This window comes from Trachinotus anak, unplaced genomic scaffold (genome assembly GCF_046630095.1).
Source record: "Trachinotus anak isolate AG129_WGS33_773 ecotype Australia unplaced genomic scaffold, CSIRO_AGI_Tana_v1 ptg000021l, whole genome shotgun sequence".
In the NCBI taxonomy this organism is placed as follows: domain Eukaryota; kingdom Metazoa; phylum Chordata; class Actinopteri; order Carangiformes; family Carangidae; genus Trachinotus; species Trachinotus anak.
The window spans coordinates 1,572,084-1,585,183 of record NW_027273872.1 but is presented as its reverse complement, the minus strand read 5'-3'; the positions used below and the strand labels follow the sequence as shown (position 1 = coordinate 1,585,183).

The following is a 13,100-nucleotide window of genomic DNA, read 5'->3' as shown; positions in this document are numbered from 1 at the left end:
AACATTTGAGCTATTTTATACCAAACTTGATCCTTTAAAAATGTCAGATTAAGAGGATTCAGATTCCCCCCAAGATTTCTTTCTTTATTCTGGCAGAAAGAAATCTAAAATACTTTTGCTCCTGGATACTTTTGAACCTGGATCAGTGGTTGTAGTAAATTTGTAAAAATCCTTATTTGTTTCCTGTGGTTCTCAGGTCATTGGCAGGAAGTGAGCAGAAGTAAAATAATGTGATAACAGAAAAACTGACTAAAACATAAGTGATGCTTCATGTTTACTGTGATATATGATGGAGCTTGGCCAATGTTTAAATCTGTGGAAGTTGTTAAAATGAACAAAAATGAAACAGCAGGAAATGTTTCTAAACGGAGGAAAAAGTTTGACTGTGTTCAGAAACTGAGACAATGAAAAGAGACGAGCACAAACTGGATTAACCTCTGGTTCGTTGTGTGGCAGCAGCTCTGTTTACAGGTTTTTCTTTCTGAACATGTTTTATCAACAGGTTTTATATTTTTGAATTTTGAAGTAAACTCAAATCTCCGTTAATTAAAACTAATATACTGATATATACGACCAGCAGTGACAATGATAATATATTAAGTATATCACTGTAAAAACATCACCCTGGAAAACAGAGCTTTAGTTTAATTTGAGTTTAATAATAAATCAAATGTTTACACCATCAGCTCTGCACCTTAACGACGTGTCGTTTCAGCATCTCAATGATTTATGTGTAACGTTCACACTGCAGAAGATATTATAAAGCTCAGTTTTGCCCATAAATGTATTTAACAGTAGATGAAAATTTGCTCCTTGATAGAAAATAAAAACTAACAAGCTTTATTTTTTATGACTAATATTAAAATTGTAGTTGAGCTAATAAATCTCATAATTTAACCTGAATTAATCACATTTCAGTTGCTGGTTTTGCTAATTTTCTTTCTGCTCCACAAGTAAACAATCATTCTCAGACCAAACAGTTTTGCAAACACACAAAAAAAAACCCTAAAGGCGTCTCTTTGAGGTTGTTACGTCTTGTTAAGGAATGCGAGAATAAGATGAACTGTCACAGAACAGAATATTGCAAAAATAATTTTGATGTAACTCAGATGTTAAATTCTCTTGCCATTTGTAAATTTTCACCATGAGATGTTAAAGACGGTGTTGAACTGAAACGAAGAGGAGATTTATTGTGTTTCAGTTACAGCAGGGTTGTCTGATAGATTATCATAGATTACGTAGAGAAAGGATGAAGACCAGGACAGACAGTGAGTAATGATACGGTTCAGCTCCAAACTAAGACATTTAGATGAAAACAGTTCCCTATTTCAAGACTCCACTCAAAATAAATTCTGTTTTCATTGGCTCACATCAGTGAAGACAGATGAAATGTGAACTTAACACATGTGACACTAGAAGCAGGCAGGACTCAGAACCTACAGAGCTAAAATGAAAGAGAACTGAAATGAAAGAGCAAACCTGATTCGAGGCGGCAGATTCAGCGAAAGGAACATTGGTGACTGGGGTCGAGGCCGACGAAACAGTGGAGGTGGTGGCACCGTGCATCATGGGAACTTTTATTCAGGCGAGTCAGACGAAAGACAGAGGACGAGGATGTGGGCGGGAAGGAGGGGGAACAGGAATGATATGGTTACCATGGCAAAATGCGTAGGATCAAAAGTCATGGCACAAGTCAAGTGATATTGCCAGGATGAATTTGAACAAGTATCAAGACACATGCAAACAAAATAAGAGAAAAAGAAAATTACATCTTTAATTCGCCAACCAGTTACAAAATAAAAAAAAATGCATTGTTCACCAACAAATGGCAGCTAAACAAACAAGGCAATACACAGTCATACAATCTAATCAGACAGAGTATCTGATAATTGTATTCAATGGACAGAGCATGTGTATGGAGGGAGCGAATGATCCTTAGGAGAACAAAAGCTTTTCCAATGATGTCACAGCTGTAATGTGACACGAGTTTGTCTCTTCTTCAGAAATCCATGATCATGCTATCGACTGAAATCTGTGACTTATTTTCATTAATAATTTTGTGGTTGTGCCAGATTCAGTGGCTTTCAAGGTAAATTTCAACCTCTCACTTCACTTTGCATTCAGTCACAGTCACATGATGTCACTGTAAGATCTTTGTATACATTTACAATCATGTGATCAGATTTTTTATCAGCATCTTTAATCACGATGCAAAACAGACAAACAGTAAAACATACAGACAAACATAATATCTAAAGTTGTCAGGAAGCACAGACAGTACACATAAAACAGACCTCGTCATTTTGAATAGTTTCTGTCTGTCAAAATATTTAAGGAGGGAAAATAATTCTCAAAACCTTTGATAAAAATATGTGATATTTCAAATTTATTTTGTCAGTGTCATATTTGCAATATTATTTTTATCAGTCGCATCAAGAAGAACAGGCTTTTAATATTATTTCATAACCTTCTGTGGAGATTCTGCCATAATTTTGTGGTGTTTGGACATGAATAATTATATTGACACTGAACATGTCAGAAATGTAAACTCCCGTGTGTCTGCTGATTGTTTATAGCTGCATTACCTCCAGCAAATAGACTGGTGAGGCCTATAACACCTCGGTGAACATTAATTACGGGTTAAATATACTGTGTCGTGACTTTTTTACATGGGACACACCTGCTGTCACGTGAACATGCACTAAAGTGCTGAATGTGTGAGTGTTGGTGCAGAACCTTCATGTTTTTAAAGCCTTGGTTCACTCACACCTGCTGGTTTTGTTGGTTTGGAGACGTCACATTATTCCCAGTCCCAGCACAACTTCACCCCACTTACACCCGACCAGAGCTCTGATCCAGTGATCGAAAACAACTGTGTGGGTGTGCAGAGCCTCTAGATGTGTGTTTACCAGGTGGGAAGGATCTAATGAAAAGATCTGCATTATGGGAAGGATGTAGTGTTTTTATGAGTTAGATCCATGTAAAGGATATTTTTTTCAACCTCTGCTGCTTCGATCCTGCTCCTTTTTAATTATGGAGGTGCAGCGCTAATCAACTGGAGTATTAAACCTTTTAAACAGTCGAATTCCCAGCTGGACCAAATAAAAGAAAAATCAGAAAGCTGGTGAATCACAGCAGTTGTAATTCTTATGTTTTTTCCATCCTGGAAACTTTTTTCACTGTGTTTATAACAACAACAGACACATGAAAACACTTTATTCTGTCTCCTGAGTTTCTACTTTTACTGACAGTGAAATTATTATCAAAATGTTGCATATTCCCACCACAGTGTCATCATGCAGCAGTGGTAAACACAGAATGGACGAGAACACAAAGTCTGAGGTGCATGAAGAGAAGTGGTCACACACACTCAGACACACACACATGTGACAACAACCTTCCACAAACTCTCTGATTAACACCCAAAAGATTTGTGACTGCAGTGTGTGTGTGTGTGTGTGTGTGTGTGTGTGTGTGTGTGTGTGTGTGTGTATACTTTGTTAACCTGTCAGAACTGGACTCTCATCACATGCTCCTGTACTAAACAGTATAAATGATCTAAAAACTAGCTACAATATTCTGATATTTATTAGTGTTACTTTAGTGAATAATAACATCACACAGTAATAATATAAACTGGGAAACACTCCCCGACCTGTTTAGTTTAGTTTTTGGGAGGTTAAAGGGGGCTAGTACAGGTGTTGTCTAGACAGGTTAACCTACAGCGGGTCCCCTCACCACTGAGTCCAGGTACTGACAGGAAGCGACTGGGGTTTTGCCTGCAGCTGCTCCACTCCCTCCTTTCCCAGCGGCCCTCCGCTGCCAGCGGGGCCGGGGTTTTCATGTGTCCTACGAGAGACAGGACGAAGGCTTACAGCAAGAGTATCGAGTGCTGGCCCTCGTCCTGCTTCCTCGGCTGGATACACACACACACATACAGCATCTACACACATGCTTGCAGAGTTGAGATGAATGAATGAACCGCTTACACAAAGCATGTTAAACAAATCACATTAATGCGATTGCAGACATGATGACACATAGACAAGGTGCAATGAAAAAACAGTGACTGCTCCAGAACGGATGATTATCACATGGTCTTCAGAAGCTGACACAATAATCTAACCTTGAAGGACCACAGCTCATGATCTGGAAATGTCATTCCTCACATTGCTGCTGGTTTGTTTTCAGTACGAGACGGTGTAAAAATCAGCTGACAGACCATCACAGCGAGCATTCAGTCAGCTTCGCTCTCCACCACGGTCACAGGACTGTCACATAATGACGGCCTCTAAAGCTCCTCATCCCTGGTTTGTTCAAAAGACCTCTGACACCAGCTTTTCACCAACGTCTCTCAGGAAAGAAACGGCCACATCTGCATCTGCATTTTAAAATCATGTCGTCTCTGAGCTTCAGATTCTTTTCAGCAGCAAAATTTAAAGTTTGAGTGTAAGAACCTACATGTCTGGACAGGAGAGAGTTTGTCTCTTCTTGTCCTGGAGGCCCACATGTTGAAGACACTGACAGTGTAACTGGTTCGGTTCCTCTCTAACCATGGCCCCTCTCTGCTGGGCAGTCAGCTTTAGTCCTGGTCGTTCCAGGAGAAATGGGAGGAACCTGAGCTAAACTTCAAATATCTGAATATTTATTTCAGTTTCTCCTTTTTAATACATTTGCAAAATGTTCTTCAGTTTTTGCTTCATCATTTTGGGCCCTTGAGGATTGATGAGGAAAAAATTTTAGCATCAGGCTGCAACATAACAAATTGTGAAATGGGTCTGAACACTTTCTACTATGACTTGTTGTCAGTACTGCAGAACATACATGGTTTGTAGTTAACGTACTATCATACTATCCAGTGCAGCCATGTTGTCTTTCAGTCCAGGCTTCTTTCCAGCTGTAATATCACTGTCCTGTCAGTGACTCCAGCAACACTCACTGAACAGATTCTGTACAGACACGCACTAACAACAAGAGACGGATGAGAGCAGACGAGAAGGACAGCAAGAGGAAAACAAAAAGAAAGGTATTTGGCAACAGCAAGTAAAGGCAAGTGAACAGGTTCAGGTAAGTGCAGACAACACGAGCGACTCTGAGTCTGTCACAGTTAGTGCACGTGTGTCTGTGCACAAAGACACAAAAACAAGTTGTTGATAAGTGAAAGATAAGAGCACAAAAACCAGCTGCTCTCAGCTGATGCAGAGACAAGACACTGACGCTCTGATCTGCATTAGTGCAGTGAAGAGGTGGGACTGTTTATCCAGGCAGCAAGACATGAAGATAAAACTATAATTCTCTTCTTTGTGGATGTTTTAGTTTCAGTGTAAAAAAGTTTTATCTGAGGGTTAAACTGATTATTTTCATTGTCTTTTAAATTAATCAATGAATTGTTTAAATTATGAAAGGTCAGAAGATTTTGATACTTCAAGGCGACACTCAACTCAACTAGAACTAAAATGAAGAAAAGCAGCAGATCCTCACATTGAAGAAGCTGTAACCAGCAAATATTTCTTCATGTTCACTTCAGAAACAAATGAGTTCAACAGTTCAGTGATTTTTAAAAACTGGTGGCAACTAATTCTCTGTCAGTCAGCTAATCAATGAATTAACTAATTGTTTCATCAAATGAAATGTGATTAAACATTTACAGCCATTGTGTCCTCTTTCAAATCTAAATTAAACCCCTCAAATCAAGTCTCTTCAGATCCTGGTTACAACCAAGCGTCCAGTTTATTACACAAACACATGAAAACCATGGAAGAAAATTAAAAAGACATTTTTTACACTTTAATGTGGTTCGGAGCAGCAGGACTTGACGTCCTTTGTTCTGTTTTACCTTCTCTGTTCACACCTGTAGCTGCTACGTTCAACCAAACAAATGCAACGTTACTTTTTAAATAGAATGATCTCCAAGTTCCTGCAAAGCATGCACCCACCAATCCATGCAAAAACCACATTTGCACTAATTACTTCAACGTGTGTTCTCTGACGCAGTAACTCTCCTCACATGTCAGCGAGAGTGAATCCAATGCAGGCGACGCAGCAGACAGAGGGAGGAGAAGAAGCATGCTGCGGTAGGAGCCTTGCACAGACACAGCATGCACACTGTTACCACGGCAGCTGTAACTCCCTGTATCCCACAACATCACCTCGGCCTCTAACATGAAACCTTTGTATTTCTCAGTCTATAGCGCTTTTGAATCAAAGGGTCCGTGACCAATAATTTAGCCCCTATATGTGGACTGTGTCTCAGTGTTGCTGACATGTTTAGAGACTCACCAGTGGGGATGAAGGCTGGTTGCTGGAGCTGCATGTTGGCCAGGGCTTGCTGGTAGTGGAACATGCTGGGGTTGAAGACAGCGGCAGCAGCTCCGTTGCTTTTCTCTAAGATTGGCCTCTTTGGTAGCGGCTGCATGACCCCTGGCGGCAAAGCCTGGCCAGGAGGAGAACCAGAGGAGAGAAAAGAAGAAATGTTTCTTCATCCCGGGCTGTTAAACGTGCCCTGGCAGTATAGAAACTTTCCCTGAAACAAAAACCTGCATTATCTGGTGTAATCTTAGAGTAAATATACAGTGGTATTTCTATGTGCCCTTTAGACTCGACATCCTGATGACGTGGATGTTTCTGTTTACCACCACAAGAGGACACTGCAGCATCTCAGATTAGCTGAGACGATGTGGGACGATCCAGAGGTCAGGCCAAGAGCAGTACAGGATTTCTATGATTTCATTCTCTAAAGGGTCCGATGCTGAAACATCAAACTGCAGATAAACCAGGCAACTTCTGACTCATATCAGTGTCATATAAATATAACCTGAGTATGGGGGAAAAATCTTGAACACACAATGTACCACTGTGATGCCAGGTTGATGCAGGGATATGTTTCTAACATCTTAGATTCAATATGTGACAATGTGAACAGCTGGTGACGATACAGAATAGTAGTAACAGCAACAGTTCAGTATTTCAGTAGCAGAAACTGAGTAAATGCCAGAATGTATAAACGCCGGACACATTTTGTTTCTAATTCTTTTTACAGCTTTATATTTGTATTTCTGTGTCGTCTTCCTGGACCGTGTCACTTGTTTTTCTGCGTCAGCACTGCAGAGTGACCTGATTATGTTACAGCTGCTCACAATGCTAACTTTAGCCCTTGTATCTTGCTTCACTGATACAGGTTCAGACACATGCACAGTAGCAGACACATGAAAAACATAATCCCCAGACTACATGATCAAATTTCAGGCTGGCTGAGGGACACTGGGACGCCCTGATCCTTCGTTGCATCAGAACCACGTCCATGTGCAGAACAAGAAAGACTTCCACTGTTTCACTGCACTGTCAGGCAGATATGATGAAAGCTCAGCATTGGCTTACACTTGTGTTTTTATGTTGCAGGACTCTACATATCAGAGAGAAGCCGCTGATAAAATGTTCAAGCTGTTCCTTAATGTTTACTTATGGTAAAAAAAGAGAAGAGTTGTCAGTGTTTGCTCTGTCACAGTGTTGAGAGGGACTCACCAAGCCTGTGTTGGTGATTGTGTTTTGACTGGCCTGGTGCTGTGCAGCCTTGATCCTGGCCTGCAGGTGAGCAGGAGGATGGAAGTACTTGCACTTGTCTCGGCTGCAGCGGCCCTTGATGTAGTCCATGCAGACGATGACCGAGTTCTCGCTGCAGTCCACCATGCCGGCCTCCAGGGGGTGAGCGTAGCGGCAGTCGCTCTCACCCCGTGTGCAGTTACCGCGCTGGAATTCTCGACAAACCTGGCAGGGCCAGCGGGATCACTGATCAACATCTACCTTTCATCACACTTTGGCCAAACATAGAAACACAACAACTGCACGCAGGCTGCATACCTCCAGCTTGTCTGTGCGCACATGTTTCTGTGCAGAGGTGCCGTTGCCCATGGCTGCCAGGCTGGTGGGACTCCCAGGGACCAGCAGGGGAGTACTGGGCAGCAGCTCAGGCATCAGGCCCATGCCTGGGCCCATGTGGCTCAGATATGGACTGAACGCCATACTGGGACTCGTTGCCAGGGAGGGTGTCACTGGGAATGTTGTCTGAGGGAGGGAGAGGACGGCAGAGACAAGAAAACAAGTTATAGCAGAGTTTTTACTGCAGCTGTTGAAAACTAGAGAAGATCTGATGGTAACATTACAGGTACTGTGGGTTTTTCACAGTAAGAGAACAACTCAGTTATAATCATTTTTTGAAGCAAATAAACATTTAAAAAACTTAATCAATGGATAATAAATGAAGTTTCTTTTGACATTACGGTAATTGTACATTTCCTTTTAAATCACCCTTCAAATTCTACCTTCACTGTGGCTGAAGCAAAATCTAAATCATAAGTTGTTAAACGAGTTTTAACAAAACAGAAAAACTTGAATTACCACCTCATGGTTTTAGTCCTCTGCAAACCAGTCACTTTGCAGTTTATATGCAGGTCTGTCCAGACTCATAATATATGTAGTGAAGGAATTTAATAAAAGGTATGAAGCACATTTTGTCATAATTTGCATATGAATTACTGAGTTATGGCCTAAAACATGTTTTGTGATGTCACAGTCACCTTGACCTTTGACCTCAAATTCTAATCAGTTAATCCTGGAGTCCAAGTGAACATTTCTATTAACTATTTCATTTCATTTAAAAAATACCCAGTGGTTGTATTTGGCAGAGATTTAAATAAAATTCTCAGTGTAAATGAACAGAAAGTCAAAGCTCTTTTTCCTGGTGTTGAAAGAGAAAGATTCAGTTTCTCTCTGTCTGCAGTTCTGACCAGTGGCACTTGCATTCATTAGAAAGTCATAGTTTTAGTGTGGGCTGCTCACTATGGGCTGCAGCTGTGTTCCAGGCAGCATGAACTGCATCTGTTGAGCCAACATGGCTGCCGCGGCCTTCTGCTGGATCAGGTTGTTCCTCCCGTTAATCTCCAGCTGGGTTTTCAGGTGAGGAGGTGGGTGCAGGTATTTACAGTTCTCACGTGTGCAGCGCCCCTGAGGAGGAGAGAGGTGGATGGATGAGTGTGAGAGCAGACAGACAGTGACTCTTCATGTGACTGTTAGTGAACGGAGATGAAGTCAGAACCCAGGGAGATGAGAATAATGCGATTGAGCAGCTAAATCTGTCAGGAATGTGCCTTTACACAGGCCAAACATAAAAAGCTCATAAAAAGCAGCAACTGATCTAAATAGCAGAGAAGATCTATACAATCAAATACAATTAGCTAAACTAAGAAACAAGAGTCAAGTGGGTTTTCCAAACTGTTTAAAAACTGTGTCTTGTGGATCATGTTGAAATAAAGTACTAATGAAGTCCCAGAAGATTTCATGTTGCATAATTCATGCAACACTTTCTTAAAATGTTCATCGCATTAAAGAGCGTTAAACTGGAATCAACAACTAATTTAACCAGCACACATTTAATTTGAAAATAACTTTTTGTTATTTACAACAACATTTAGCTTTAATAAAACATTCATTTTATTTAATAAGTCTTTTTAATGCAATGTGAAATGACAGGTGTAGTGTTTGAGCCAGCTTTGGATTTTCCACAGTGGCACGGCTGAAATCAAATGAACCACAGTGACCAGAGATAAAGCTGGAGAGTGAAAACATATGCTCGACTCTCACCGTCCTGTCTGACTGGCTCTGTATCTCTACCTGGCAGCTATCAGTCCAAGAAATAACCTACTTTCTAGAAAGAGAATAAGTTAATATTTCAGAGTATTTGTGCCTCTGACTGCAGCAAACACACTCGTTTAGTTCAGAGAAAAGCTGAGATGGGATTAATGGAGACTAGAAGATTCACTCTCTTCATAATAATATGGTTGCATTCATGGTTAGAAAGAATCTTACTGTTCTAGTTAATCTACCCAGAATGAATTTAAACTATTTTACTTGTTGTACAGTTAAATATATAACAATGAAACATATTTTATTCACTCATCATATGTTTTGTTTCTAACATCTTAATAGGTAACTAAAAGCTTGAGAGGTCAAACAGATGCAGAGGAGTAAACCACATAAAATGCCAAATAATGTTTGACAGTATTTGAGAGATCGTTGTCAGTCTTCACCTCCAGGAGGTCAGAACAAGGTTAAACAGCGAACCTGAAGCCGGGAGGAAATGTCACGCTGACTGAACATAAGCAGGGGGGCAGTTCTCTGGGGTTTCAACTGCAGTCACAGGAAGGACAGTTCTTAAAACACATGAACATACAAACAGCCAGTAATTATTACTAGATATTAGAAAAACCTGCTCTGACGTGACTTTGTCAAACCTGCTCATCTAACGAACACAGAGCAGCATTCATGACTATTCATGAGTAAACACATCATGAGACATGTTGGTTGAACAGTCTGTGTGAGCATAGTCCAAGCTTTTCTATTTGTCCTGTATGCAAAGCTTCACTCAGCACAAGCAGGTTTCAACAACAGCAGCAGACACAATGTTTGACTATAACCAAAGTAACAAACGTGTTGGAGCCAATTAGATAAGATCAATGTAAATGAAACAGCACAAAAATGATTATAAAAACATTTCAAGAGGTCACATGAAAACAAATATTTTGTAAATAATTGTATAAATATTAAAAATAAATAAATAAATAAATAAATTTATAACAATGTAGAGCCCTGCAGGATGATGAAACCATAATTCTCAGACCTTCCAGTGATTTGGCAGTCTGTACTTAAACTGTTATGTACAGATTGTTATTATGGATGCAACTAATGATTAAGACATCACCTAATAATCTGCCGATTTTATTGATCAATCAAAACATCAAAAGTTAAAATGACAATTTTCCCTGAGCAAACAACGAATCTTCAGCAACAAATCATTTCACCGGGCCAAGGAACATTTGGCATTTTTCTTAAAAGGTGATTTAAACAATATTTGCTGATTCATTTTCCCATTTGTCAATAAACTAATCAAATCATCTCTGATTGTTTTAGATTCAAAATGAAACTATGGCTCCAAAACAACTGTTGCAATGAATTAATACGAACTTAAGTTGACACAATTTTGTATTTTAGTCAGCTGAAGGTTTTCCTGCATCAACAGTCGCTGCCACAAACCATTTTGATCAGAATTAATCCTTCATGCTCCTTTTTACTTGTCATTCTTGGCTACTTGACAAATTCTAAATCAGATTTTCAGCCACGTATCTAAAAGCAATTCATTTGTCTCCGAGTGCCGTTGAAGCAGTGTCCTTCGTCCCTGCCAGAGTCTGTGGGGAAGGTGAAGATGGTGCTGCAGGAACACTGCAGGTCAACACACACTCTGTGCAGGAACTGCAGTCTCCATTAAACCCCTGGGCTGACAGCAGCTGTCTGCCCCTGCAGATGAGCTGCTAACCTGCTAAACTGCCTCCACCCAGCATCAGCCACATGCTTCGTAATCACCACACCCACACGCATTAGGCGATCATGAGCGTGCTGCACAACCGACAGAGCACTAAAGCAACGGAACATAAAAACTCAAACTGACGTCATGGTGCAGATACTCTGACGGTGACGGATGATGTCATGCTGAGATGAAGACACATATAAAAAGCATTTAGCAGCAGCTTCGCATATAGGACAGGAAGGAACCTGCCTCCCATACCAGCGCCCAGGAGGGATTCACATGACCTCACACACCAGACAGAGAGCATACAAGCACACAACATGTAGCAGCTTGAAAAATGGTCAGGATGGTTCACAGGCTTACACAAACACTCTCGCCTACACTGGAGAAGCGAGCAGGCTCTGCGTCAGTGAGCTGTGTGTTTAGGGATGAGTCTGTAACGAGGAGCAAAGCCCATGAGCCCAGCAGGCCTGCTCAAGCTCAGAGGGACAGAAAAGCGCCTGTTAATGAGCCTAATGATCAACTTTATGTATCGAGTGCTCCACAACACAAAAGTTGGACCAAACACTGATACGGATACAGCAGCTTTATAAAAGCTCTAAAATCTGCTGCAGAGCTGGAGGCCAGTAAGAAGTGGTGCTGAAGAGAGTACTGGGTCAGGAATCTCCTTTTGGTAACCATAGCAACGCACTACACAACACAGAGAAAGTCCCTGTAAGTACAGTAGTGTGTTGTTGGTGCGCTCAGTGAGAAGAGAGAGATGAGACATTGACAGATGAACCATCGCACACGTTTTTAAAGCTGCTTTGTCTCCAATTTTTCTGCAGCTAAAGCTTCACCACACTCAGGTTCACATGTGAGCCATCATCAGGAAAAACATCCAATTCGGTCGATACTTCTCTGATCATCCTCAGCTTTGTGTTTAGAACTAATGAGGAAATGCTAACATGCTAACAGGCTAACAGGCAGCCTCACAGAGCTGCTAGCGGAGCTGGAAACGTTTAGTTCATGTTAAAATGCCAAAAATTTGTGGTTTCAGCTTCTCAAATGTTCAAATGTTCCATTTTTCTTGTCTTAATATGAACCGAGAGTCTTTGGGTTTAGAATTGTTGTTTGAATGAAGGAGGTATTTTAAAGAAGTTGCCTTTGGCTCTGAGAGCGTGGATTGATCATCTTTATCTATTTTCTGTCACATTATAGACAAATAAATAAATAATTAATATCCGTAGATTAATTGAAAATGAAAATAATCATTACATGCAGCTCTTATGTCTTCCAGAAGTGACACTGCTCTTAAATCTACTGTGCGTTGGACAGATGTCATCATGTGAGATGACAGCAGCACTCCATTTAACAAGGTAAAAAGAACTCGGCGGTGAGCCCCCCCCCCCCCCGCAGCAGGTTCAGACCAACCCGACAGAGCTAATGGAGGAGAGAGCAGGAATGATGGTGGTCGGCTCTGACCGGGCTGGAGATGCTAGATATGGGAGGGACAGTGAGGAGGGAGGCCTTTAGCAGACAAATCCATGAAATGAACAAACGCCCCTCTTTGGGCGGGGGGCAGGAGGAAGCAGTGACGCTGTAGTGCGGCTCTGCTCAGGACACCGTGTGGCGCGTCTTTGTTTTTTCTAGTCGACCAAAAACAACAACTGTCACCCAAGTATAATCCTGAACAACAGGACAGAAACGCTGTTGTGAAGAGGTGGTCGCTGACACACTGCGCTGGCTCCAGAGCCACACTGCA

General features: G+C 41.1%; 1 protein-coding gene across 12 annotated transcripts in view; it reads right to left on the bottom strand.

Annotated features, from left to right (window-relative positions):
• The window catches only part of mbnl3 (muscleblind-like splicing regulator 3), a 33,853-nt gene that overhangs the window by 7,807 nt on the left and 12,946 nt on the right, over nucleotides 1-13,100 (bottom strand). For 8 of the 12 annotated variants that reach the window (XR_011694713.1, XM_071506852.1, XM_071506848.1 and 5 more), the window contains 6 exons: nucleotides 8,836-9,000; nucleotides 7,858-8,061; nucleotides 7,522-7,764; nucleotides 6,280-6,433; nucleotides 3,739-3,849; nucleotides 1,480-1,574 (listed from right to left, as the gene is read on the bottom strand). Coding sequence is in view for 11 of the 12 variants with exons in the window: in XM_071506852.1 (XP_071362953.1) it covers nucleotides 1,480-1,574; nucleotides 3,739-3,849; nucleotides 6,280-6,433; nucleotides 7,522-7,764; nucleotides 7,858-8,061; nucleotides 8,836-9,000 (972 nt within the window). In the remaining variant the exon portion in view is untranslated. The other 4 variants (XM_071506857.1, XM_071506858.1, XM_071506859.1 and 1 more) reach the window with 3 other exon arrangements.